Here is a 27,731-nt window from a genome sequence, read left to right as displayed (position 1 = left end):
TTCAGTTTTTCTTAGGCTAATACCTTCATTTAAACAGTTAACATTCTGAGCTTGTTGGGATCTTTTAATTTATACAGATAAAAAATACAAATACACTGAAGACATTGTGTTGGTGCTACCAATGTCTTTGTCCTATTGAAAGAATTGTTAAAGCTTAAAATGGACATGAAGAGAGTACCAGTAAAGACACATGCACTGTGCCTAGATTCTGTGCCGTGTTTGAAGAGATCAGAGTCTTGATTCTATTTAAATGTGTTTCTCATCCTTGCATATGCACTGAAAATGGTAATGGGCTGATCCACATCTGACACTAGAGACACATATAGTCAAGACATCCAAGAGTAACATCCCATCAGAGTTAACTCTGTCAAAACAGAGAGTTTGGTACCTGTTTGTTTGGAAGGCTCAAGTCTGTGGCTGCTTTATGTTAGGTCTGAGAGTAAAATACAAAGTACATCACTACGTGAAACATTAATCGGAGAGAAGGATGATCACAGATGTCTGGACTGTCCACTCAGACACAAATAGCATGGCTCAGCCTTCACTAAAATCTCATCTCAAAGCAACACTAGCTGATATTGTAAGTATTAACACATTTAAACAGTGCAATGATGTCATTCCTCAGCAATATTAATGAAATAAGAAGTTTTTAAACAGTTCAGATATTATTGATATCTCTCTAAGAGCATGATATAAGGATCAATTTACCCTAAAAAGTAGCTAACAAAATGGGTTTTGAAAACAGCACAAGAAAAGCATTGTAACACTTCAAAATGAAATGCCTAATGACATATAATAGCTCTGAGATGCAGACAAGTTATTCAGTAGATAAGATTAGGTGTCATTAGTTTTATTAGGCATGTCATCTTCACTTTTCCCAGATTAAACTGTTATTTTTTCTCTTGACTAGATGATATGTACTAGCCAACTGAGGAAAACTAAGTCAAGGAGAAACTACACATTGCCATAATGCTAGTTAGTATAAAAGTCACTATCTGAGAATTCCGTGACCACCCATCAGTAGACAGCTCATCCATAATCATACTTGATTATCGAATTACAGATCTATCATATAGAAATGTGTATTATTTTGGACAGTAACATAAATTGTTTAAAATAATTTGCTTTTATATATTTCATATTACAAATGTAGTTGGAATACAGTGTATTTTTCCCCATTGTAAGTAAGCAGATTAATAAATACGGTGCTCATCAGATTCAAAAATTTCAGACCAAAGGGAGACCATAAGACCTCAATTTTTTTTTCTTCTGCTGTAGAAAAGAAGCTTAGAAGTGGACTAGAACAAAATAAATATCTAGACCTTCTCTTGTTGAGAAAGACTTTCAGCATTGATTGCAACCATTACAGTAAGTTGTTTGGGCAAAACATTACTGTGTGATAAATATATATTTTGTATTTAGGAGTATCCTGGAAACTAAGTCCATATGCAGGAGAATTTGCCTTTAGGCATGCAGGGGGGTATTTTATAATCAGCCTTTCTGCAAATATAATCAAGTGGATTTACCTCATGAACCCATATAAATACATGGAAATCGCTATTCAGTTCAATCCATTATTTCTTAATGTAGGCAGAGGCCAGTTATTTTTGTATAAATCTCAAGGGTTCTAATTCTAGAAATAAAATTTCATATTTACACAATCTGCTCTTCTACATTTTACACAGGAGAGCTGAAGTTATGGAACAGAGCAATCTGTGAAAGAAATCATTATATGTCAGCAAAATTGTGGCTCTCAAATCCAATGGATGCCCATAGTTCACTTTAAAAACCTTCACAGAATCAGAAATTCACACTAAATATATCGCACTTTAGATTTGTACCAAGATTTCTCTCTTCCATTCACAGCTAACTTGTTTGTGGACTTTGGGTTGAAAGTTGAGTATATAATTGCAAGTCTGATATTTATATGGTGATGATGCCAACACCTTTTTTTTTTTTTTTTTTTTTTTTTTTTGACACATTCACTCTTCTGTTGTGGAAAAACAGCAAGTATGGCAGCAAAGCTGTGGTACAATGTTTGTACAATGGAAGGAAAAGGTATCACTTTGGTTCAGCATCACCTGTTCATAGTTCAAAGCTGTGTATTTTATGTTCAATGACAACTACTATAGAAAAAGAAACTGTCATTATGAGCTTACAATTGCATGTCCACATTCTATAAACAAACATGTAACTCAGTAAGGAATGAGTAAAAACTGGCCAGGGCTTCCAGGTAAGACTAGAATTCATTTGTTTACAGATTTTATGCACTTCACAGATGACAGTATGCCACTGCACTTATATTACTGCAGATTGTTAATTACATTTAACTTTCCGATTAAACAGATGTGTTACAACATTCTATTACATTAAACTAGATTTGAAATAAAAACTATGAAGTACATAAAAACACAAAGACAGCCATTAATCTTCTTGGCGTTGGAAACAAAATGACTACAGCAGCACAGTTCTGAGCCTATTCACCACATTAGGCCTTTTATGTATTCTTCTAAGAAGTCGTTTTTCATCCTGCATGACTAGATTGTGCAAACAGAGTGAGTTATAGATAAAAACAAACAGCAAATCACAAAGGGCATGTTGCAAATCTAAAGAAAAATAAAGTTTCAGTTCTGAAAAAAGAAATGCAGAAGACGCATCTTGGGGTAAACCAATACAGCAGTTGGTACATGTCAAGCATGTAGTTTTGGCAGTTGTTTGCACCATCATTAGGGAAATGACTGATACATTTTAGGGTATATCGCACCTAAAATGAGTTAAACAATAGCAAAACCATCCGGCTTAACAAAACTTTCACCTTCTATTTTTAACTATGATGCTTATGCTGCGCCTGAATTAGTTTCCTGGCTGAAATTCTATTATGCAACTAATAAGCTAAAGAGTAAGGAAAACTGACAGATTTGAAAAATCTCTATGGCTGGACAGACAACATAAGATTTTTACTTTCCCTGGAGTAGGAATCTGGTCATAAATTAGCAACATCTGGAAACACTGAAGTTTTACTGAGTTACCCCCGGCCAGAGCACTACCTGGGGTAGGTTTGACGACACTGCAGAGGATCACTGGGAATATTCTTCATGTGTTGAAGGTCTAGCATTAGGAGGTCTAGCATTCAGGAGCAGTGAGAAAAAATATACTTCTGAAGTTAATATTTTATTTGAAGAGACAAGTTTTAAAGAATCCCACTAATTCCAATTCACTGACTACCATGAACTGGTAGATGACTCTTAAGAAATGGACTTCAGCATGATTTCTACATCTCATAGTTCCAGCTACAGGGGTGTGCATGAACTACAACCTTGCACATGTTATGTCAAAAACACTACCGTATAAAGTTTGCTGTTATTACTCCTCAGGAGAAAAGTAGGTAGAGAGGAAAAATTCCAAATTTTCCTGTTAATTTTCCATGGAAAGGAACACACTGCATGCACATGAGGGAGTTCTTTTGCCACTAACAGTTCTAGTTCTAACCTGTAATACTTTCAATGTGATGATAAAAGGTGGGGAAGTACAGGTACTGAGTTCTCTTTTTTTTTTTTTTTTGAGTGAAATAACAGCTCCCCTTTGCGGCCATGAAGCCAGTTTGTCTGTTTTTTTAAAGGTTATTTTATTTTCCTTGTAAGTCAAATGCCAGGTCTCAGAGATTTTTAAAACATAAGTGATTATTAAAAGCAATATATGCATTTTCCTTAATATAAAAATATATTAATTCTTCTGCATACATACAAGAATTAACATATTTTCTCTTTGTGATATATAGCCTGCAGTAAAGAAAGAAATTAGAGACATAATAAAGGACTAACAACATGAAAAACAGAAAATAAGACTATTTATCAAAGCCTTTAACTCTCAACTTGACCAAAAAAAAAAAAAAAAGGAAAAAGGGAAGACATTTGGATATGGCATTGCATATAATATGCTTGAACATATTACTTACAGTAATCAAATTCAAAATGCTGAAATGCAAATTCAAAATGCCAGAAGAAAAACATTAAATACAGTAAAGCAGGAAAAAATAAACTGAACTATGAAATAGGACACTGTATGAATGAATAAATTCTTGGGATATCAGTCAACTGTTATGGTAGAGTAGCATTTACTTCTAACTGCATCTTGCAGTAACTGTGTTCACACATTACCTCAAGCAATTTAAATTTTTATCTTTAAGAAATAAAGATGTTCTAGTCTTCCAGATGTTAGCATTACCATTCATATATAGATTACTGTAGCAATTTAATTATTGTTGATACAATTCAAATTGTCATTTTTCTATCAAACACACTTATTGAGAATTTAAATCAGAAAATGGTAGCAGATGAACTATCAGTGAATTCCCTAAATATGCCAAATTTTCTGTGCTCACAGCAGGCTCACAGCTGTTAATATTTACTCAACAGTTACTATTGCTTTTATCTCCCAAATGAATATTAATAAAACCAAAGATTAACTGCACGTATTTGTGCTGCAAATGACTTTTAATCCAAGAAATAAAATGAACACATATAGAATGTAGCAAAGCATACAGGTTCTTGTTCATAGAAGGCCAGCCTGGTCTTCTATGTGGTTCAGAAACCACAAAGTAGCCAGTGGAATTCCTGTTGGCATTGTAGTCTCCCAGTAGTGTTATTTTAAGGGAAGAACTATACAAGAAAACTTTCAGACATTATCAAATTACTCCATTCCATTACTTCTCATTATTATGCTCAGAGAATTCCATGGTACTGTTCATTGAGTTGTGAACAAGCAATTATTGAGATGTGGAGACATAAGTTTAAAATAAATCAGACCTGAAAAACAAAGGCTGAAGATTCACAAACGGGAGCACACCACTCTGGAGATTGGGGATACGAAGTGCCCACCACATCTTCTCATCTCAAAAAGAAATATGCTTGTGTAACGACAGGCAGATGAGTATACATTACCTTGTATACCTGCTTTGAATAATTGTTTTTTATTGTCAGGGCAGCGTCTGACTGCATTTCTTATCAGTCCTTTTTTAAACCACTTCATTTTTATAAAAAGGTAATGAATACACTGTTATTATTTAGTAACATCAGTGAGCATTTGAATCCTATTTCACAGCAGCAAGGTATATGCACACTCAGAGGACCCCTGTATTTATATTGCCGTGGACTTTCCACATTACACAAAGATCTTGATAAGTTCAGCTTACCTTGCCTGGTGTGGTGATGCATTTTCCTTTCCCCGAACATGGGAATTTATCTGAATGGCTTCCCACAGGCATGCAGGTACTGACTTTCACTATCACAGTCAAGCGTAAAGCCACAATGCACTTTGTAACTGAATCATTTAAAAAACCTTTAAAAATAAAATAAAATTATTAATATATGAGAAAATACAAGAAGTTATGCTAATACGTATTGATGCTAGACAAACAAATGAAATAGAATTGAAAGATATTAGCAAGTAAGAACATCATTGCTCTTATTTCATACAGATCTACCAAAATTTAATGCATGTAAATGCAAATTGCAATGGAGTCTGGAAACAAACAGTCATATTGATTAACAAAAGGAAGACAGGCTGGTGAAACAGATCTACCTCCTGGGCTGTAATCTGCTATCATTTCTTAGGTCTCTAATAACCAACCACTTTTATTTGATTTTAGTTTTTATTTCCTTCAGTTTTAATGGCAAGGAATATTAAAAACATACTCAGTGGAGCAAAACATTTACCTGAATTTTCAACAGTTACTTTAGATAGAACTAGAAAGCACACAGATCATAAACAGCATTATGGTAAAAGATGGACAGTTTCTTTGCTGTGCTTTTGGTGGAGTCCACAAATACATCCATGCTCAGTTTGACAGTATACTTTGTATATTTGCAATACAAGTATTACTGAATGTCAGATCTGATCACTGGATAAGGTGATTGTACGCATAGGAAATAAAGGTGAACAAAACACAGAAGTTATAACATTTGATAAGGGAGAGGAAAATTCATTAATTTCTGGCTAGCATCTGTAGTTGTATGAAAGTTAAAAAAAAAAAAAAAAAAGTGATTGGAAGCTATTAAAATGCACTGGAGCATAACAACATTTTTATCACCGATATTTCTAATAGAAATATCTGTAAAATAAAAAGGCAAGAACAGGAAAGACAAAACAAGGAAATACACAGCCCTTAACATACACAGTTAAGTCAGAGATACATATAACCTGCTTCACTTGTGCTCAAGCTGCACCATTCCACCTCTGTGATTAGACTTATGGGTTACAGCCCTTCTGCTTGTGGCATCAGTTAGCCGTTTCTGCTTTGACCTGGGAACTTGTGGCAGAATATATGTGAAGTGGCATGAGTGTGGTTTTGATACAGTGTATATATTTTATGCAGAATATATGCATAAAAAAAAAAAAACCTTCTATAACCTTATGTTGAACCTAATTTTATTTCACTACCCTTAACGTATGGAGACTTGTAAGGTTCTAAGATTGTTTCAGTATCTGTTTGGAAAGTTGCAGACAGAGAATGAATGTATGATTATACTTCAGAAATTAATAGAGAGAACTTAAGGAAAAATAGATGCTTTTTCATAATCTGAATAGCTGTAATTTCACAAAGTATGACAGCAAATGGATGCAGGAAGCGTATGACTGTTTTTTTTCTAATATTTTCCTCTTTAAGTTCTAGGATACATTTATGGCATAAACCTCAAAGGAGCATTCAAGATGCAGTCCAGCTCCTTGTGTTTTAGACTGGAGATGGAACAATACTTGGTCAAGTAGAAAAAATAGTACAATATAATATTTACAATGAACAATGTTTCAGGAAATAGTCTGAACTCCAAGTGAATTTTCTTTCCAGAACAGCTGTTAAAAATTACTTGCATTCTGCATATAAAAGTGTCAAGCATGACTAATTCTACAAATTCCAAAGAAAATTGTATGGAAGACTTTCATTCTCTGTTCTTCATTTTTAGATTTTGCTTTTTAAAATGCTGCATCCTTTGAACAATGAGTTGTCTATAGTAGAAATCATATCTTCAAACCAGGAAAATCTCATGTCCAATACAAATATCAGCAGCTTGAGTACAGCTGCCACAAGTTAGATAAATCTAAATATTCTAGAAAATGAGATTAAAACTGTATAAGGTACAGTTGCACATGTCTAATGGCCTGTTTTGGCTATTGGAGATTATTGTAATCTGTTGAACTCTTCTAAGACAGCCATTTTATTCTGGCCTCACTGCACACCCCATTTTTACCCATCTGCTCAAAAAATGCAGCCAGAATTGTTCCCTTTAACAATTGAATGTGATTGTCACAGACAGTCATGCAATTATATGTGAGTGCTCAGAAGAATGTGATATTTAGAAAATGTCTTTGGGTTCACATTTGCTTGTCTGAAGCAGATTGTTACGTATTCTTCAGGAAAGTTCCCTAAAGGAATATTAAATCAACCTTCTTTCCACTTTGAGTCTTGTTACTATTTTGGTATCAACACCCCTTAGGCAAAACACTGAAGAAATCATTATTCTCACTGGAAAGCCAAACAGTTTCCTGTAATTTCTAATTATCTCACCTAATTTCTAAATACTAGAAAGGTAAAAACATAACTCTATATTTTCCTTCTACAGAAGTTGCACACAACTTTCTGAAATCTGTAAGTTTTAAAGGCTAGAAGAAATTTGTCTGATCATCTAAATGTGACTCCCTGCTTAATGCAGGTTAACTAATTCCTTCTCCAATTTCTGTAACAGTGACTAAACTGGAGTGAGTTTTAAGCTTATTTTTAACTTCTCGCTAGGAGAATATTTTCAGAAGCATATTTACAGCTCCTTTCATCTCAGGTCTGGAGAAAAATATTACAGTTGTTCATAGCGCAAGGTAATTTTGTTCAGTTAAACCTTACTGGTTTTCTAAATCTACTTAAAACAATGACATCAGGGTATTTCAAGTTGAAGAACTCAGGGTTGAGCTACTTACAGTACTATTACAGAAATCATTAAAACCTAATAAATCAGAATATGATGTGACAAGTCATTTATGTTGCGGAGGAGGCATTTTCAAGCTTTGTGCACACAAAGTTGATAGTCTGAGAAGTGCCTGAATGATTTCATTGGCAGTATTCATGGTAAAATATGCTACAATTCATTCCATCCTGGTAGTTTCACCTGCTTAAGCCTACAAGCACAAAGCGTGAATACTTCTGTTTCTCCAAGATTCTCACCGTCATGGTGAGAATGAAAAATAAGGAATAAAATCAAAATAAAAGATGACAATATTATTTGTATTCAGCTGCTTTCAACAAGACCATATTATGCCATTCAGATTACTGCTATATCTTTTGTCCCAGTCACGTATGGTTTCCTTACACCTGTATTTAGTCAAGACTGTAGATTAAGTTAGCATCCATATTCACAAGTAAGTAAGGAGTGACTACTTGCTTGTGCTACATTTTACCTGCAGAATGCCCCATCCCCTCCATACTTATATGATCATCAGTAGTACATTTGTTGATTTTGGATTTCACTTCAACTACATGAAGGATTTTTTATTTAGTTATTTATTTATTTTACAAAGGAAGTATTCTAGTACTGATTGACGGATGGTGGATTTTGCTGTGCTACACAAACTGATTTGCTTCCTTAGCAGCATCCATTTCTGAACAATATCTTTCTGCAATGCATTTATTCTTATCTTACTGCATATTCTGTTAATATGACACATAAGATTGTACTACAAATCATAACCAACTCTTAGTATGCACATAATACTATCATACACAGAATCCATCGCCTACTGTAATTGGCTCAAATGTATTTTCTCTATTACAATTTTAACATATATTTACCTACTGCTGAAATAATAGATTACAATTTCACATCAGAAATACAGCAATAGTTCCTTTCACCAAAGTTCTCATTCACAAAAGTATGCAAGTCTTTTAAATCAAACTTAGGGAATAGGTCTTTAACTCCACCTAAAGATTCTTTGGATGAGAGAGGATGATTGCCAAGGGGTCAGGACACCTGTAAAGCATCAGTCCCCCAAGATTTCAAAGTATTTTTAGTCTGGTTTCCTGAGGAAATAAGACAGCAGTGGAACATTTATCAGTTTCTATCTGTCCTTTTTTTTTTTTTTTTTCCTCTGCACTTGCCCACTCCAAAAGATTAAGTAGAAGTGAGAAAGAGGTAGACAATGACATTCACAATCTTTGATGCAGTACTTCTGGGACATCAGTGCCATAGGATGATTGTACAGAACATCTGAAATAATTCTTTAATGATACTACTAGACAACACAGCATCTGGGGATTCAAAAATACAGCTGCAATAACAGAACTGCTATTTTGCCCACAAATAGTGCTATTTAATAGTATTTATAACTAATCAAATATCCCAACTTCAATACAAACCAGCATGCTTACTGTGTTTTGTCACTAAAGCCTTGGTCAGATATTGCTTTTGAAAGCATTGTATCTGATTCCCATTGCGATAAATAGTCTTCAGTGAGAATCAGTTCAAGAACAGTTTCAAATACTTTATTTTTCAAAACATCACATGAAACACAGCCATTTAAAGACTATTTTCTTCACTGACAAGGGACTGCAAAACTTCTCATTGCTTTCCCCTCGCCCCAATTTATATTATAGCCACATTCTGTTTAAAAATTGGTATACTTTCTTCTTTCACTACCAGCACTGATAAGTCATCCTGGACTCTGAAAAAAACAAACATACTTTGTTCACAATCACCGTTACAATGATAAAGATAGGCATTGTGTTGGTCAAGTGATATTCTCAGTAACACTTCTGCAATGCCATAAAAGCAGATTGACAATGGTAGGCATACGTGGATGTAACAAAAAGCAAAAATTGGGTGTCAGAAAATTGTTAGCAAAACTTTGAGAAGAAACAGCCTCCAGCTTGACTTTCAAGCTGGAGCTGAGTTATGCAGGACTGAGAGTTAAAATATATTTATGAACTCAGCAAATTAGTTGGATACACATAGCATACAAAAATTCTCAAACACATGATCTGCTGCATCTCCTCTATAACAGCAATTTCAGAAGTTCATTTTTCCTAAACAATTAATAACCAATAGCTTGGCTGGACCCAAACCCATGATGGGATTATGAAATAGCCAGTTAGCAAGAGTATGCTTACACTTACAAAACCACTTGCATGCAGCTTATTAAAGAGATGTGGCACTAGCTTAGAATGTGACCTATCATGGCTTCAAGGACTCTGCTTACTGTCCAAGATAATGGTGAAAGCACAGGGAAGGATGACAAGACTAATCTACTGATAGATTTACTGTATCACAGTTTCCCCATTATGTGCTTATTTGTCAGTATCTCCACAGTGCTGCCAAGCTGGCAGCGAACTATTTTGGGCACAAATGTAGACCACCAGAATTTCTGATATCACACTTAACAAAAGCAGTAAGCGTGATGGAATACAAATGACATAGCTAGGACTGCAAAAAGAGGAGCTGCAGTAGATTGCATGGGTGGCACAGTCAGCTAGAATTTATCTATAGCAACTGTCTCAACTTAAAAACAGAAGAGTAGCTACCCTATATTTAAATACACTGCACTTACCGTTACACTACCAGCTGAAGATCTCAAAGCACTTTACACATTTTATTAGAATATGTCTCACATTTTCTTTTACATTATGCATTAGTATCCTCATTTTATAGATCATGGAAAGCAATCTGTCCAAGATCTCACAATGCAAAAACCACGTGATCAACTAAATGTAAATATCTGTGAATTGGTCATAAGAGTTGTATTTGAATAAAGAGAAATCTTCAACAACAACAAGAAAATTGAAGGTATTTTGCCAGGCATTACCAATTCGAGCATATAAACCTCCAGATATAGACTAGAAGAAATATTTCCCAACATTACTTGGTAAAAGCAGCAGTGGATAAAAAATAATACTAAAAAATTTACTAATTAATTAAAGAAGACTAAAGAGTAAAGTTATTTAGATGTTAGCTTAAAACGATCTACCAAAAAAAAAGTGAATAGCCATATGTTTACGTCTGCGTATGTTTAGACAAGGCGTGTGTAACTCAACCACGAAGGGCAGGACAGGATATTGATTTTTGATATACTTTTTTAAATACCCTTTCTTGTATAGCATAACAGTATTTTTCAGGGTTTTTTGTTGTTGTTGTTTGCTTGTTTGTTTTTAGCTAGTTGCTTAACTTCTTGCCATATAAGGCCATCCTTTGAAAAAGTCATTGAAATCAACACTTCATTGAACAGTTTGTGCTGCTCACACTGCTGCTGTTGCTACTGTTTATCAAAAGGCCATTTTCCGTGAGGTTAACTCTTATGCCCCAAGGAAATGTTCACAGCTAAGGGCAATGCTCAATACAGCCTGCAGTAGGGCCATTACATGCAAATTGCACACATGAAAATGAATATCCCATCAACTGGATAGTTGTTTTCAAATTTCCCCACTAGTAATGCTGACTTGCACTAAAGTAACTAAACAGTCAAAGAAGCTCAGGTCGCTGCACAGCGTTACGGCAGCACAGACTCTCCAGCTGTGGCATGTGCAAGGCAATGGGATTTAATTTAGTCCAGAGTGAAAGAGAGTTAAGTCAAATGACTGCACATATGCCACGGGCTGGGAGGTCACACAGACACTCAGCTGGCACATGGTAACTTGTTAAAGCTGGAGTAACTTGACTACGCAGTTTTCAGTGAATTCATTTCACACGTTCCTATTACAAAATAAATTTGTCCTATTTCAGTTTTGCTTAAGCAAATACAATTTCAACATGCAGCAAGTTGTTCTCTTCTGGTGGAAAAAAAATGCATGTTTTAAACATATACTACACAAAACTCACCATCTAAAAGACAAAGGTAAAATTTGCATCCTAATCTGAATCTCTATAAAAACAGATAAAAACTATAAAAACAGATAAAATGACCAGAAAAAAAAAAAAAAAAGATATTTCAAAATAAAAATATTTATATCAAAATAAAGATATTTCAAATTATCTCTCTATATTCTTTATTTTAATAAAGTATTTTGTACATTAACTTTCATTTTGGCTATTCATATCCCTGCAGTCTGTATTAGTGGTGACCATTTGTTAATGTATGCTGAGATGTTGCAAGGAGATTCATGAAATGAACTACAGTGCATCAAAAAAGCAAATAATTGAAATGTAAAAAGAGAGATGCCCTACTGCTCAGTGTAAAAATATTAAAGACAGGACTTTGCTTGATTAGAGAGGCAGGACAGCATTTCAGATAGCAAAACATCTCTGTACATATATACATATGGATCCCATTCTTTTACAAATGCACCAGATCACTTCTGTTAAGGATTCAAGCATTAATTTTCCTTTCTAAGAAAGACTTTAAAAAGTGATTCAAGCAAGCTGCCTTAGTGATGCCAGCATTTGAAAGTCATCAGTTTTTTTCATCACACCATAAAGATGCTACAGCATCCACTTTCAAGAGAGTTTGTGCAGTGACCGCTTTTCAAACACTTTGTAGTTACAGTTTGAAGTAGTTAAATTGTATTATCTAAGACTTGGCATCTTGCAGGAAAACAGGTTACAGATCTACATCAGGTCTACATCAGATTTTTTTGCTGCAGTGAAAATAGCAGTTTAAAATAAATATTATAATTTAAAGGTTTTGCTGGAGAATCTATTTGCTGTTCATATAAAAATATGCTGTTTTCATGCATATTACATGTTAAATCTTCTGCCTTATTATCTGCAATGTACAAATAGAAATTTTGCTTATTAATTTCTTCTTCATTTTATAAACAGACAAACTAAAAGCGAATGTAGCAAGATGACATGAATGCTGCACCGTGGAAATGCTACACAGAGCAAAAACTGCATATCAAATAATTTTAAGCTATTTACATGCTTTTTTTTCTCTCTTTAAACAATTATAGATAGATACAGATATACAAACTTTTCTAGTGCATTAATTATGGGGAAATGGAGGCTAAATACTAACACCCACCAATCTGTCATTGCTTTGCTATTTTTCTGAAACTTGTCCCATCACTGTATCTTCAGCAGTAGGCACATCAAGGCAGAAAAGCAGTCTTTTCAACATTTTATCATAGAACCTGATGAGGAGCACATTTTGTCAACACTGTTAATATCATAATAAGCATACTGAAGACCTGAAAGCATAGAAAATATTTTACTAGTGAAATAATAACTGCTTTTTTTTGGTTTGGGGAGGGAGAAAGGAAGGACACTGTTGCTGCACAGAGTCAGCACTGCCAACTCCCTGTTCTACCTTATGCCCAAAACCTCAAAATAAATACTTTTTAAAACTTAAGTGATTATCACATATGTAATTTTAATACCCAAATTCACCAAAAAATATTAACAATGATGGTTTTGATTATTAGTAGAATAGGACTGTTAAGTATCGTATAAGTAGCATTAAATATCATTTCCTAATGCAAAAAACTCAATAGCAAATCACACATTTGCTAAATGTATACCAATACAGGTTTACCTGTACCGGACTACAAGATAAATTCGAAAATGCAAAATGACAACTGACACCTGTGGATGTGAGACTTGAAGTATCTTTAGTCACGAAGGACAGAGTTGTTCCTGTAGTGAACAATTCTGTGAATTCATTGCCAGAGTAAATTAACAGACTAAGATATGTAATAGATGGTATACAGTTTCTAGAAAACTTCTAAATATCTCAGCATTAAAAGAATAAAGAGTTTGATGCTTTTGGGGAGTTGGTTTTGCTTTTCAACCATTTGGATAGCAGACCATATTTCCAGAATAAATGTTTTAGTTTTCAATTAGAGGGTGATTGCTCATTTGGATAAATAAGATGCATGCAACAAATTATAGAATATTACAATAGAGTTGCTATAAAAGCTGAAAATATCCTTCATCATCCGTTAATAAGGCCTTTTTATATTTTTGAAAGGAAATCATTAATGCATTATTTTCTCAAGAGAGATATTATTTAATCAATTTAGTAAATCTTATGCATTTGCAACAAACTTGAATAGAAAAAGATATACATGTTCCTATGCTTTTTCCCAGATGCAGTATATTATTCCCTGAAAGAGAGAAGTGCATAAATTTAGGTGTATTAGACCCCTGTCAAACAAGCAGCACTTTCAACTATGGAGAACCCTGACTGTAACCTAATAATATTCAGGATAACGTCAGTCTGAAAGACTCATACACAGACTGACAATGCATCAGGGCACTCTTATCTCATTTTTTCAGACTTGTAAAATGCCTTTGATCTGAGTTTCATTTTTTGTGATACATTGCAATAAAGAATAAGTATGCGACAGTAACAAGACTAGGTTTTGCAATTAGTCATTTTCATATATTCTAGTACATATGTTGATACAAAGATTCTGAATTAAAAGAAATATGGATGATACATTTTATAAACATGACAAATAGCTTACAAATAATAACTCATTAACTTCAAAGAATATTGGGACAAATAGTGTGAAGCTGTAACTTCACTGATGTAAAAGGCAGACTTTCCATGAGTTACTATGTTTAAATTTTGATCCCTTTGTCACCATCTCTTATTTAAAAATGAATTCTACCTTCTCGTCCACTTCCCAGCTATCTCTTTTCCAAATCTTGATATCCACCCCTAGCATTCCACTTTACACAATAGTTATTTTGGGTGCTATTCAGAGAATACAGAATACTTTTTTTTTTTTTAAAAAAAAAAAAAAGACCTGAATTTGGGGACAAAACTTTTTAAATTTTCATGGCATCAAATGAAGCATTTTTCCTGCAAACAGCTGAGCAGAGATTGACAGTTCACCTGGCCTTTACTACAGATTACTTTTTTCCAGCAGTAGTGTGGTTTTAAATGCCATTGGCACCTTGGGATATACTCTATGCTTCATCCTCCACCTAACCTACTGAGTGAATCAGTATTCTCAGGGTCTTTTTCACTTCACAACCTGAACCACATTTGGCATTTTTTTTTCCACTGACTGATAAGTAAACTTTCTAATAAAATGTAATACATTATTTTAGAAGACTGCCCAATTTGTGGCCAGAAATGCATTAATAAGTACTCTACACAAAGCAGGAAGAGTGAGAAAGCATGGGCTTCATTCAGCTCAGTATCCTTTCCCATCTGCATATTAATGGGGACAAGTGTTGTAATTTAACAACATAATTGTTAAATGCACACTCTTAGCATCATAGGTCCTTTCCTGCCCTGCTGTTCAGCTGCAGCAGCCATTTTATAAATCACATCGTGGAAAACAGACCAAAGTTTTTGGTTTAATTGTGCTTAAACTCTTCTCCTTCCCTCAAGCCCTTCCACATCACAGTACAGGCATTTCGACTGTCTCCAGGATAAGCAATGCTATGATCAAGTTCTCTATTTCTGTGTCTCAGAGATAGCATTATTTCCAGCCTCTAAAGATTGTGTCCTAGATCACACGATCAACAAATCTGTACATTATTTCCAGCTTCTCATTCTTTTCAATCTTGTCAAAGCTTCTTTAAATGAATGTTTTTTTAATTAGTTGCCATAACGTAACACACAAGCCAATTAATATTTCCCACAATATTTCCCACAATCTTTGACATAACCATCTTATTCAGAAAGATTTGTAGAAGGTAATTAAAGTTACCATGCTGAGTAACAAACTTGGAGGCAACACACTCAGAAGTGACTCAGATAAGTTGTAGATCAAAAGACAAAAAAAGTTGCATTACTCTCTCAGATCTTCCTCTTTTTTTCTTTTATAGCCCTAGTAAGAATTTTTTTAAAGGTCAAACAAAGTTGCATTGTACAGAATTTGCCAATTAAGAGAAGAATCCCTTTAAAAATCCTTTGAAAAGGGAAGGAAAATGATTTTTTTTAAGCATATAAAGTAAATATATTAGTTGGCATGGTCCCAGGAGTAAAGCATTGCTCTGCTTACAGCGTCCCACAGCACCTCGTGACCTTGCAATTGTTCTGTCTTAAATATCATCAATAAAAACACATGCTAGATTACTGTTGTTCTGTGTTTGTTTCATAAAAGCATCGATTTTAACTTAGATTAATTATGTAAACCTTACCTGAATTATGGATTTCAGTGGAGCTCAGATAAAATTCAGCATTTTCTACACCAATTGACTAAGTTTGCTTGTAAACTATACACCCAAGACATACAATTTATTGGATGAGAATTAGTGATGGAAAGCAAGCAGAATATTTCTATATGAATGAGAAGCAAATCTATAGGATGCTTTGTTTTCTCTTTCTTACAATACATGGTGATAGGTCAAGAACACTTTTAAACTAACAAATGAATATTTCAATTTCCTTATCACTTTAGCATTTCACTCTTTTTCTGTTCAAGTGTTTTATTAAAACAAGTTAATTCTGGGAAGACCTGTAACTAAACTAAGGCCACATAAAATAATCTAGTCCAGAAAACTGATGAGTTATCTCACTACTTGATTATCTCATAGAATAGAGTCACAACTTCTCAGAATTAATAGATATGCAGACAAAATATTTCATATTCATTTTCTATCAAAAGCACTATGGGTAATCTATCTGTTTCATAAAATAAATTTAAATAAGATTTATAAAAATTCAAATGCACTGTATCTGCACTTATCTTCACTAAGCACTCAGATGTTCCCATTCATGAATGTATCACTGTATTATTGGAGTCTCCCTGCTGTTCCTGCAATACACATTTATGATTCATGTTCTTTACATAAATCAAATTACACTACAATGACTGGAAAAAAAAAAAATCTACAAAGAATTTCAGTACCAGGAAATTGAGACCAAACAAATACCAGAAAGTTGTTGAAAGTAAAATAAGATGCCTCAGAAAAATTGTACTGCATCAGATAAAAATTGTACTAATGGTCTTACTTATGAACTAAACTTGACTTTATATTCATTAAGGAAAAAGTGTCTTTTCAGTTCCTGTTAACTAGCATACAGTAAACTATTCAAAGCAAAAAACAAACAAACAAACAAACAAAAAAAAAAAACAAAAAAAAAAAACACCAGGACAGAATGATACCTACAGAAGGGCAAGTAGGGCAAGGCAAACTATATGACAGAGTAAGACAATATTCATTTTAGGTATCTAAATCAATAGCCTATGCTATATAGCCCAGTGGAGCCTTCACAGAGCAGCTTAGGCCATCTGTCTGGGAACGTATTAACTAAAATGTACATTTAGCTACATGTCCCTGTGAGTGCAGGTATGTTACAAATTATTCTATGTCAGGCAAGCTTTTATTTATTTTTACTAAGCATTAACAATTTATCCCTGAGGAAGGCACTTTTAACTCTGGTAAAATAAAATCAAAACTAGAATAAAAGAAAAAAAAGAAAAAAATATCTTGGAAAGAAGTAAAGGATAATGAAAACATAAGGAACCTGAAAATTATTTGCAAGAAATAGACATTGTTAAAGAAACCACTGCTGACTGTTAATAAATGATTACACTAACAACCCTCAAGCAACGTCTGTGCTAAGTGACAACTCATAAATGAGAGAACGTGGCACTACTTCTGCATTTGGGTTTCTCTCTGTATTAGACACACACACAGAATTTGGCCCAATACTTCTGCATCAGAATGCATTTTATTTCACATTTATTAGCATGACAAGTTGCTGAATAACAATTTGTGGCAGCTTATGCTTCATTTAAAGCTAGACGGCATTTCAAGAAGATGACAATAAATGCTGTTACTGCAATGTCTTCGGTTTCATGTCATTGGTACAACAAACAATATACCCAGAAAGCTCAATTTAATTAAACCTATTATGTCTAGCACAAAGGATGCATTTAAATCAATATTATTTCCCATACACTTAACGTATCAGCCTGTTTTCATTCTACCCCTTCTACAAAGATACTTCACTTTTAATTGCCCAATGAAACATGCAGTATATCTAAAGTTTCATATTTACAAAGGCAAAACTTGATGACTAAAAATGGTGGAAATAAATGCTGTCAGAAGATCAGATCTCCCATTATATTTTTTTACTGTGTACAGGCTTAAGCTTGAATACCTTTTACACCTTGAATACTTGGAGTTTTTTGCTTTATCATTTACCAAAAATGTTATAGTTTATTATAAAAGAGCATATACAATATCTTCCATCATTTAGATTTCAACTGAATAGTCGCACTTGTTAAGAAATCAGTGTACCTTGTCTGCTTTGAATGAAACGATGTCTAAAACATGGCCATGCTATCAAGTCTGGACTTTTCAGCAGTACTTAAATTAGGAGAATTATCTCTTTGTTTCTCTAAATGTCGGGTAAAATACTGATCGTCACTTAGAAGTGATAAAAAGTCAGTTTGTTACTCACCAATAAAGTAGTTGTTTCCTAACACAAGCATTTCTTCAGAAAGGACAAGTCCACCCAGTGCCTGGAGGAGAGTGACACTTCTGCCATCAATAAGCGAACACTGCTTAAACCCAGTGGTTGTCACCTTCCACAGCAGGATAAGAGAAGCAGTAGCATCTTGCCTTATTCTAAGAAAATAAATGATAAGAATCTTTACAGCAAGGGAAATTGGTGTTATCAGCAAGTACATCAAACAAAAGCTTATCATCAGAGAAGAAGAACTTAAATGTGGCAAATTTGGAACCAGGAAAAGGCCTGAAGGCTTCCATCATGTCCATAAAATAAATAAATGCTTCAGCAGTAAGATTTGTATAACAGTATACATAAAAGCAGATTTAATCGTACAGAGTCTCAATTTCTAATATTAGAAGGACACCATCTTAGTGTCCAATAAGTGTTTTATACGAAAAAAAAAGTACATAATAGTAAAGCATCCTTTTTCACTGGCTGAAATTATGGCTTTTGAATAGTTCCTCCATTCTACAACTACAACACTATCATTTTCTTCAGCTGAAAAACATCCAGCCCTCTTGCCTTCTGAAGAGCATTCAATGTTCATTCAATACAGGGAGATAGGTCCTGGTAGAAACACTCATTTGTTTGATATACCAAATCGAAGGTTCAGAACAATTTATTCTTGCAAATCAAATGAGTCGTGTAATGCTCCCAAGGTCACTGAGTCAGTGCTGCCTTCCTAAATATTGACAGGTTGGATAAGCATCTACAACTGTATATATACTGTTGGCTCCACTAGGGAGCACTGTATCTATGTTGGCGTTGCTTCCTACTCAGAATACTTTCTTCCACTAACCTCATAATGCCAGAAATATTACAGATTTTTATTTTGTCAAGTTCCCATTTGCATTAATTTCATCTGATAAATCACAAATGAGTTCGAACAATTCTGCAAAAGTTCTACAGCAACACCATCGCACTGCTGAAAACTGCTAATTCTCTCTTGCCAAAAAGAGAGAACTTCATCTCCAAATACCAGGAGATGAAATTCTGTTGCACAATTTCCTATAATGAAATTGTTTCAATCCTACTGAGAACACAGGGTGATCTCTCTCATTTTTTATTTTATTATTATTATTATTATTTGAGTTCAAAACAAGAAAAGTAAATTCTTCCAATTATATTTGTCATGAGTTGAGGAAATGTTGCAACTAGGCCATGTAAGTCATTTTTGACAGTATTTTGGGTCCGTTTTAAAAAGAAACCCCATCACTACACCCATCAGTGATGACTGTCTCATTTTCAGTAACAATATCTGCTAGTATGAACATGACAGCAACTAGTTTCACCTTTTAGGTCACACACAACAATCAAATGAACAGAAAATTACTGATCTCTAATTATTTTCCTTACCATATGCAGCCTTTGAACCAGAGGTCCTACTTAGGTCTTTAACAAAGGAAATACAATGTAATGAAGATAGATGTCAACCTGCATTAATCTGTCCAGATTAACTGACAAAATAAAAAGCTACTGAAAGTACATTGTATAAAAAATGACCAAAACCAACCCTGTATACTCTGCAAACCTTTTTAAAATGGGGTCATTCCATCATGGGTCTTAAATAGAGTTATAGAATCTACAAACTTCAGTTTATCCCTATTAAAAAAAAAAAAAAAAAAAAAAAAAAGTAATAATAATAAATCTCGTTTGCTTACAGATTCTAGTCAGCTAGAGCATCCACACTCACAGGTCTCTTCCTTACTTAGGCTTAAATGCTCATGAATGAGAATGATTCAAAGTCCTGTGGGAAGCACAGGACAGCTCCCACGTTTACAGTTACTGCTCCAAACTGTCTGCAGCTTGTCTGCTCGGAGCAGTTTGTTTTTTCCTGTAAGCATGGCCTTTTTTAACTGAAAGCTGGCATTCTGAAAGATAAGATGACAGTATGAGAAAAGTAGGCTATTTAGAGAAAATCTAAGTCTAAAATTGCGGTAAAGCTGTGAGCCAGAGAAGAACTGTGTTGGCAGATTTTTATTTGAAATAAAATTTTCAATAGGAAATGCTTCATACCAGCTGACAGAATCAGATCTTTCTAGGAAGTAAGGTTCTGTTAATTAAAAGTTACAAACTAAGCATTTTATTGAAAAAAGCATGAGTTTTAAAAGTGATTGAGAAAATAAATTCAGATTTTTGGAAAATGTTATTTGTAGGACATTCACATCAAAGATTTCATGGCTGATTGATGACACCCAAAGCAATATTCTGTAAATTAAATAAAAATAAAAATGAATAAAATTAGTGTATTTATATAATTATTGATAATCACTTTCCATAAGGAAATGCATTTTGGGATTAAAGAAAAAAGGTGTTCACTGCATGAAGGAGAAAGGAAACATTGCATCTTCTCCAAACTGACATCTTCAGCATGTCTGCCCTAATTCCTAACATATTCTGATGGCCCAGAGACAGTTTACATGCTTGTGTCTCCTAAAACATCAAATATGTGGGAAAAGTTATATCAAGCAAAGAGCTTTTGTGGCACTGCTTGATGCCTGAAATGCTGTCTGAAGTTCTTTATATACTTTAAACCATTTGACAAACCTGTGTATCCAAAAAACAGTTGTCTAAAATAGTGAGGTAAATTAAAATAAAAGCATTTTCATACTCCATCATATAGGACAAATATTCTTACTTTATTGATGTATTCTGTGGAACTTCAAAGGAGACAAGTCGGCCTCCAGCAGAGGTATTGGAACTGGCATTTCCACAAGCCATATCTGGGGTTATCTGAAAATAAAAATAGCTTTATTTAACACTTAACCACAAAACCTGACCCCCAACAAAATGAAAAAAAATAAAAACAATTTAAAAGCACCAATAATACAGCAACTATCTTTTCAGGATGGACAAAATCATTCACCAAAATATTTACGTTAGAAACAAACAATCTGAAAATTAATCTAAGTAACCTTTTAATTTTTTGTTCTGACAAAACCTTCTTGCATACAACTGTGGACTTCTAAAGGTATCTTCCTTTAAAAGTGATCACATACTTAGAAAAAGATGAATGGGCTTCTAGTCTTTTGAACTATTAGATAAAGCTCTAACATTTGCCACATCCAAAAATGTTGCATCATTAATATAGGAGATTCTGGAAGATTTATAACAGCAAATACTGTCTTCCTACTATATTGAATTTTGTTTGTTTGTTTGTTTTTAGACTGGTTACTTTTAAAAATATTTTCCCACTTGCTCTAACAAAACCTGATAATATTCTTTCCAAGTACAAGTTGCTTCAATAAATGGAGCTTTCAGATGGAGAAAAACAATGAGTACAGTTAAGAGAGAAGGGACTTATTTGCCAAGTCTCCAGCAACTACTAGGCACGGAAATCAGCTACTGCATGAACTGGATCAAGACACCATGCAGGATGGTATACAACACTGAGATATCACAGAAACCTCCACATCTCGCGGAATAGTAATTTCATGAAGGCAGTTTGAAAACCATTACCATTTCCAATTACACCTTTCTTTCAAATAAATAATATTTTATATAGGATAATTGGCTCTTTCTATTTCTATTAAGTAGTTCTCTGGTATCTTCATCAGCTATGAAATAACATACTATATTGAAAAAAAAAATAAAAAATAAGTCAATCTCACCATAAAATTATTAAGCAGATTTTGCCATGCTATTTTTCAGTTACCTGGAATATGCGTGCAACCTTTTTACATTAGCCTTATTGGTGAAGTGAAAACTGATACCTGACATACTTCCATGAATTAATCATCCACTAACAAAAAAGCCAGAATCTCATTTGTAATTATTTTTATAATTCAAATTCATATTTTAAATGTTACTGTGGAACACCTGTGAAAACATGAAAAATAGAAATCCAGAATATGAAGGAAGTAACCACTTTTGGGGCCTTAGTTGATTTTGATTCAAGGAAGACAAATGCTCAATATTCACATCTCCCCAAAGTATACAGATTACTCGACTTATTTCTTCATTGCTTCATTCTCTTGTGCATATAATATGAATACATATACTTTATGAAAATAAAATGAGATGTAATTTTATTCTTCCCTTAAAGAAATAATAATAATTTTAAAGGGTAATATACCCATTAAAATTTCTGAATCCTGGAAGTAAAAATTATGGAGCTAACATTCAAAGCATGATGAAACAAAAAGGTGTTTGGCTAACACTCTTCCTCTTAAATTTGCCAACATTTATACTTTCATTTTCTTTGAGAATCTAATGCCTACTGGAACAAAGAAAAGAAAAGAAAATAAATCAACCTCTTTATTCTTACACAGTCTCATAGTACATTTTAAAAATATTAGAATATTTATATCAACCTCTTTATTCTTACACAGTCTCATAGTACATTTTAAAAATATTAGAATATTTATATAGTTTTGCATTTTCATGCATCTTTTACCTTGGAATACAAGGAGGAAATAAAGTAATTTAAGCTCTTCATTTACCTTACTATTCTATATTAGAAGTTTGTAAAGGGTAGATCTATCTTTGAAACTATAATAACAATAACTACAACAACAACAATAGTAATAAAGCAAGAATTGAAAAAATTGGCTTCATAACTAGAGCTGAGTTAACCCTGTGAAAATGGGGAAAAAATATGGTTTGCAAAGCAATCAGAATTAAATATTATTCAGCATAAAAAGCAAAAGTAGAAAATATTTCATTGGTAACCAGCAGAACAAAAAGCAAAATACAGGGGTTTGACTCCTCTGCTAGGAATACCTGTAATGTTTGATGCCCTTCTCCAAGTAGAAACACAATTTGTAATTGGCCCGGATGTCATGTGTTATGAATCTGATAAAATAGTTATCTAAACCAGTAGGATGCTAAATGACAGAATTTTACAACAGCTGAAATTTGACTTTTTTCTACTACCAAAATGGTACTTGGATCAGACAAAATAAAAAATAAAAAAATAAAAAAATAAAAAAATAAAATGGAAGAAACAGCAGCACTCATAAGGTCAAAAAAAAAAAATGGTGCCAGAAGTATGCTATTTCAGACAAATTCTATGGAGACAAAAATGACCGTTTTGACACCTGAATTACCAAATAAATTACACAGAGTTTGTTTCATATCTGTGGGAAATCTGTAAGATTTGTAAGATTTTTAAGCATGTCTCTCCTGTCTTAACAGAACAACCTGCAAAACTGAAAGACTGAAGAATAAGGGCAAAGAAGACAAATACATTACAATAATAAAGGACGCACACACAAACAAACAAACAAAAAAAAAGATTAAAACAATCTGCGGGTCTCATTCAAAAAAAAAAAAAAAAAAGAAAGAAAGAAAGAAAGAAAGAAAAAAAAATGCACTGAAAGAACCATTGGAGACCTAAAACAGAACTTACTGGAAAATAGAGCGAACTAATTTTGAGAAGGTAGAATAAAGAGCATGTGATAAACTTCCTACTTTAATCACTTCAAAATTTTAAAGTGAGATGGTTATAGTCAAAAACACAAACAGACCATTTAGTCATTTAAAAATAAAATTTCAAAAAGAAAAACAAAACAAAACAAAAACACATATGCCTTCAATGAGATCAAACTCTTCCAAAACTCCCTTGCTGCATCCAGTAGTACAGATCCATTAAGCCAACACGGAAGCTCCTTAGGGAACAGACTTACAGATACAACACAAATGATGCAGCTATTTTAAAAATAGTCACCAAGGAAAACAATATCTTCATGCACCTGCCAGAACCTGAGGTATGGTTAGGAGCTGCTTACAAAGATAAGCTCCTATATCAGCACAGAGCTTATGCTTTTACTTACAGTTTAGACTTTTTGAATACCAAATTTCTGACACGAAATATAGTATTCCTCTTTATATATATATTCCATAGGTTTGTATCTTAATCATGTTTTCGTGTTTTTGTTTTGTTTTTAAAGACAACATAATATATAAAAACTACATTTCTGTTTCAACAATTTTAATAGTGTTAACTTTTTGAGTCTTTACATGATAAAAGAGCGTCGTTTGAGAAAGGAAGAGAGAAGTCTCCAGAAGAACATCTATTACTACAGCACCTCCCCGGACATTAAAAAGACAGCAGTGACTCGACCAGGTGATTACCTCATCAGTCCATAGTACTAGCATAGATGAGATTGAAAGAGAAATCAGCTGCACTACCTAGGAAGAGATCAACAGACTCTGCTCCTCCATATTATACCTTTTCTAAAAAATTAAATAATGTGAATTGTGGAGATACTCACATACCAACCTCCATACATACACATAATTCAGCATGTCCTGGAACACAGACAGAGATCCCAAGGGAATATTTTTACATTAGTCCTTTTATTACTTTGGTAGATCTTTAACTTGATGAGACTAAAAAAAGTAACATACAGATTCTAAGACTACAATTTATGCTACCATACATATACGTAGTATTTCACTACTAATAATAATTCTCTGAAGATATTTGTTGTAAATGAAATTTCATAGCATATTTCTTGGAAAGCTGACCATACCGACATTTGCAATTTTACAAAGCCTTATCACCACTGGTAGGCTAATCCTGAACAATGCAAAAACACAGTCATTCTGCTAGAGTGATAAATGTTCACATTTCTTCTGTATCTCAACTCAGCAAGTTTAAAGGACTGCAGAAAGCTTTTATTTCCTGCAAAACACACCACACTGTCCTCAAACTTAAAAGTAATGACCAAACACATTAGCCTTAGCAGTATCACAATACCCTGTTAGATATTGATGAATATTTCTGAATAATAATGAATATTTCCAGTCATAGAACATTTTGACCAGGAATTTTGAAGACTCCTCTCCTTGGAGGTATTCAAGACTTGACTGAACACAGTTCTGAGCAACCTACTCTGGTTGACCCTGCTTTGAGCAAGGTAGTTGGACTAGATGGTCTTCAGAGTTCTCTTCCAACCTCACCTAGGCTGTGATTCTGTGAATAAAAATTCCCTTCATGAGCCATCTGTCTACTAACTCTTTCCTGTAAATTGTCATTTTAACTTCAGTGATATCCCAGCTTTCACAAGCTGTATGCTTTTCCACTCCAGCATACAAAATGAGTGCTTCATTTTGAAAACATTCCCAAGGGTTACACTAATAAAAAAAATTTATAGACAAGTGCAAACACTTGTGCAACGTGATGTGGCACTTTCCTCCTCTGTTAGCTCTGAAAGTTCTCTTTGGTTATTCTCTTATCTTTCCGTCTCAACAACCATTCTCCAGCTATTATTCCTAATGGGGCAAGAAAGAAACCTGCACAGCCTTGCAGCCAAAGTGAAGTTGGGCAAATTGGTCTGGAATTAAAGAGAATACATGAATGAACACATCATTCCCACGTATCCTTCTTGAATTAAATAAAAGAGATGTATATCAACTTATCTTAAAGAAAATTGTCAAGAAATAACTAGTACTTACAAGGAAAAAAATGCTCTAGGCTTAAAAATTTAAACATATGCTTAAGCATATTTGAAAAGACATCATGTCAATAAGGAAAGTATTAAAATTAGTTCTTCGAGAAAAACAAGACTGTGCTAGGGTGGTCTCCCATGAAAACTGATGTGGTCATTAAGAAAGACAACCTTTCCTTTCTCCAGTAGCACAGAAACAGTCATAATGAATGCATTATGAAGAGTGTTCTTGCACATATTCTTTCAAATCTTTTTCCAAGGGATTGCATATTAACTTTTAATTCAATAAAGTAAGTTTCATAACTTCCAGTTTTGCCTCTTCTAAACATATAACTACTTTTCCATCAGGATAAAGCCTGCAGGATTTTTTCTTTTCCAAATCTCATAGGGTGACAAGAAATATCTTTTATTTTCTGAGAAATATAACATGTCTGTCAGCTGTCATTTATGCAAGGAAAGAAGTACTGTAGAGAATTTAAACAGGTTAGATATTGACTACAAGATCTTGAACTGCTGTCTGCAGAAAATTAAAAAGGAAGAGATGTAGGAAAAGCCAACATAACAGAATGAGAAGAGAGGGATCAATTACTATCTTATTTTAGACAAGATGCCAAGCAATAAACCAGGATCATTTCTGGCACAGAAACCTCATTCAGAACAAAATTATAAAAGAAAAGCAGTTCCCTTGTCCTGCAGCATGAAAAAACTACTGCTTCCAGAAAGCTAGTGTTATACAGCTTAAACCCCACACAAGTGTATTTGCCTCTACCCTCAAGAGTCTCATACGGGATGATGCTTGAAAGAAAACCAGAACAGAAAGAAAATAAAGGCTTCCTTCTAACATATCTCACCAGTGGGAGAGAAAAGCAGAAGTGTTTAGAGTAGGAGTAGTGCCTCCCTGAAGAGCACCAAGTGAAGGCTGACAGACTGCATCCAAAAACAGTATCAAATGAAGAAGACTTGCCAGTTATTGTAGCACTGAAATTTAACGGAAGGAAGTCTACATGTATACCCAGCAAATTCTGTCACAGGCAGTTTGTGTTTCTTTGCTCATCTGAGCTAAAGCTACTTTGTAGAGTCAGCAATCACACTGCCAAGAAGATGCAGTAACAAAAGGTTCTGATGCACAGCAATCTTCTAGGTAACATTACTAAACCTTTGTGTTGCTGACAAAGGTTATTAATGTCAATATTACATGAAGCGGTAGATGCTTCAGCAAGCATAGTAGGTTATCTTAAACAATGACAGTTTCTCAGATAAATTACCTGGGTAATCATATTAGTCAGATGCCTTCTTGTCTCAAGCTGGACACCAACATGAATGCCATCTTCATAAAATCTTACAGTAAATCATTCCATTGATATTATTTCCTTGAACAAGTAACGGTCATTTCTTATGCCAGAGCATATGGAGCTGTTCTGAATAATAGAGGTAAGCACTGTGAAAACAAGTTCTTAAAGCAAAAACTCCACACCGTCAAATCTTTACATGAAGACTACAAGCTCAGGTCATTGGAGTAAAAGCTAGGAAGTAAACTTCACTGAAGTCTGTCAGGTCAGCCAGAGATACTCCTACTCCATGTGCTTTTACATCAAGGCAATGAAAGATAGTAAAACTTTCAGGTGTTTTTTCACTCAGACTCTCCAAAACTTCGAAGTGATTCCTGAAAGAGCGGCTAAGAATCCAGGTATTTCTTAAAGACAGCATCATACTTTCAAAAAAAAAAAAAAAGTCCTGAGCCCCGCACCCATCAATATAGATCCAGACCAGCAGGGCTTCAATATCTTGTCATAATTACACTCTCAAGAATTTTCTATACAGTAATTTTGTCCTGAAAGGGGGTAGGAGGGTTTTGATGTTAGGAAAGCTAGTATTTATGACTATCCATTAAACATCTTTCAGCAAGGGAGTATATTAAGATATTAATTCTGTGAGCTTCTCTTCTGT

The 27,731-nt window shown here is 33.9% G+C and overlaps 1 protein-coding gene across 1 annotated transcript in view; it reads right to left on the bottom strand.

Moving 5' to 3' along the window:
• The window catches only part of DNER (delta/notch like EGF repeat containing), a 119,866-nt gene that overhangs the window by 43,388 nt on the left and 48,747 nt on the right, over positions 1–27,731 (bottom strand). Inside the window, exons 3-5 of the mRNA XM_035334616.1 lie at positions 21,029–21,123; positions 18,340–18,506; positions 5,192–5,337 (exon numbers count right to left, since the gene is read on the bottom strand). Coding sequence (XP_035190507.1) covers positions 5,192–5,337; positions 18,340–18,506; positions 21,029–21,123 — 408 coding nt within the window. The remainder of the gene's footprint in view (positions 1–5,191; positions 5,338–18,339; positions 18,507–21,028; positions 21,124–27,731) is intronic.

The sequence above is a fragment of the Oxyura jamaicensis genome, chromosome 9 (genome assembly GCF_011077185.1).
Source record: "Oxyura jamaicensis isolate SHBP4307 breed ruddy duck chromosome 9, BPBGC_Ojam_1.0, whole genome shotgun sequence".
Lineage (NCBI taxonomy): Eukaryota > Metazoa > Chordata > Aves > Anseriformes > Anatidae > Oxyura > Oxyura jamaicensis.
The sequence above is the reverse complement of the archived record's forward strand: the minus strand, read 5'-3'. Positions and strand labels throughout refer to the sequence as shown.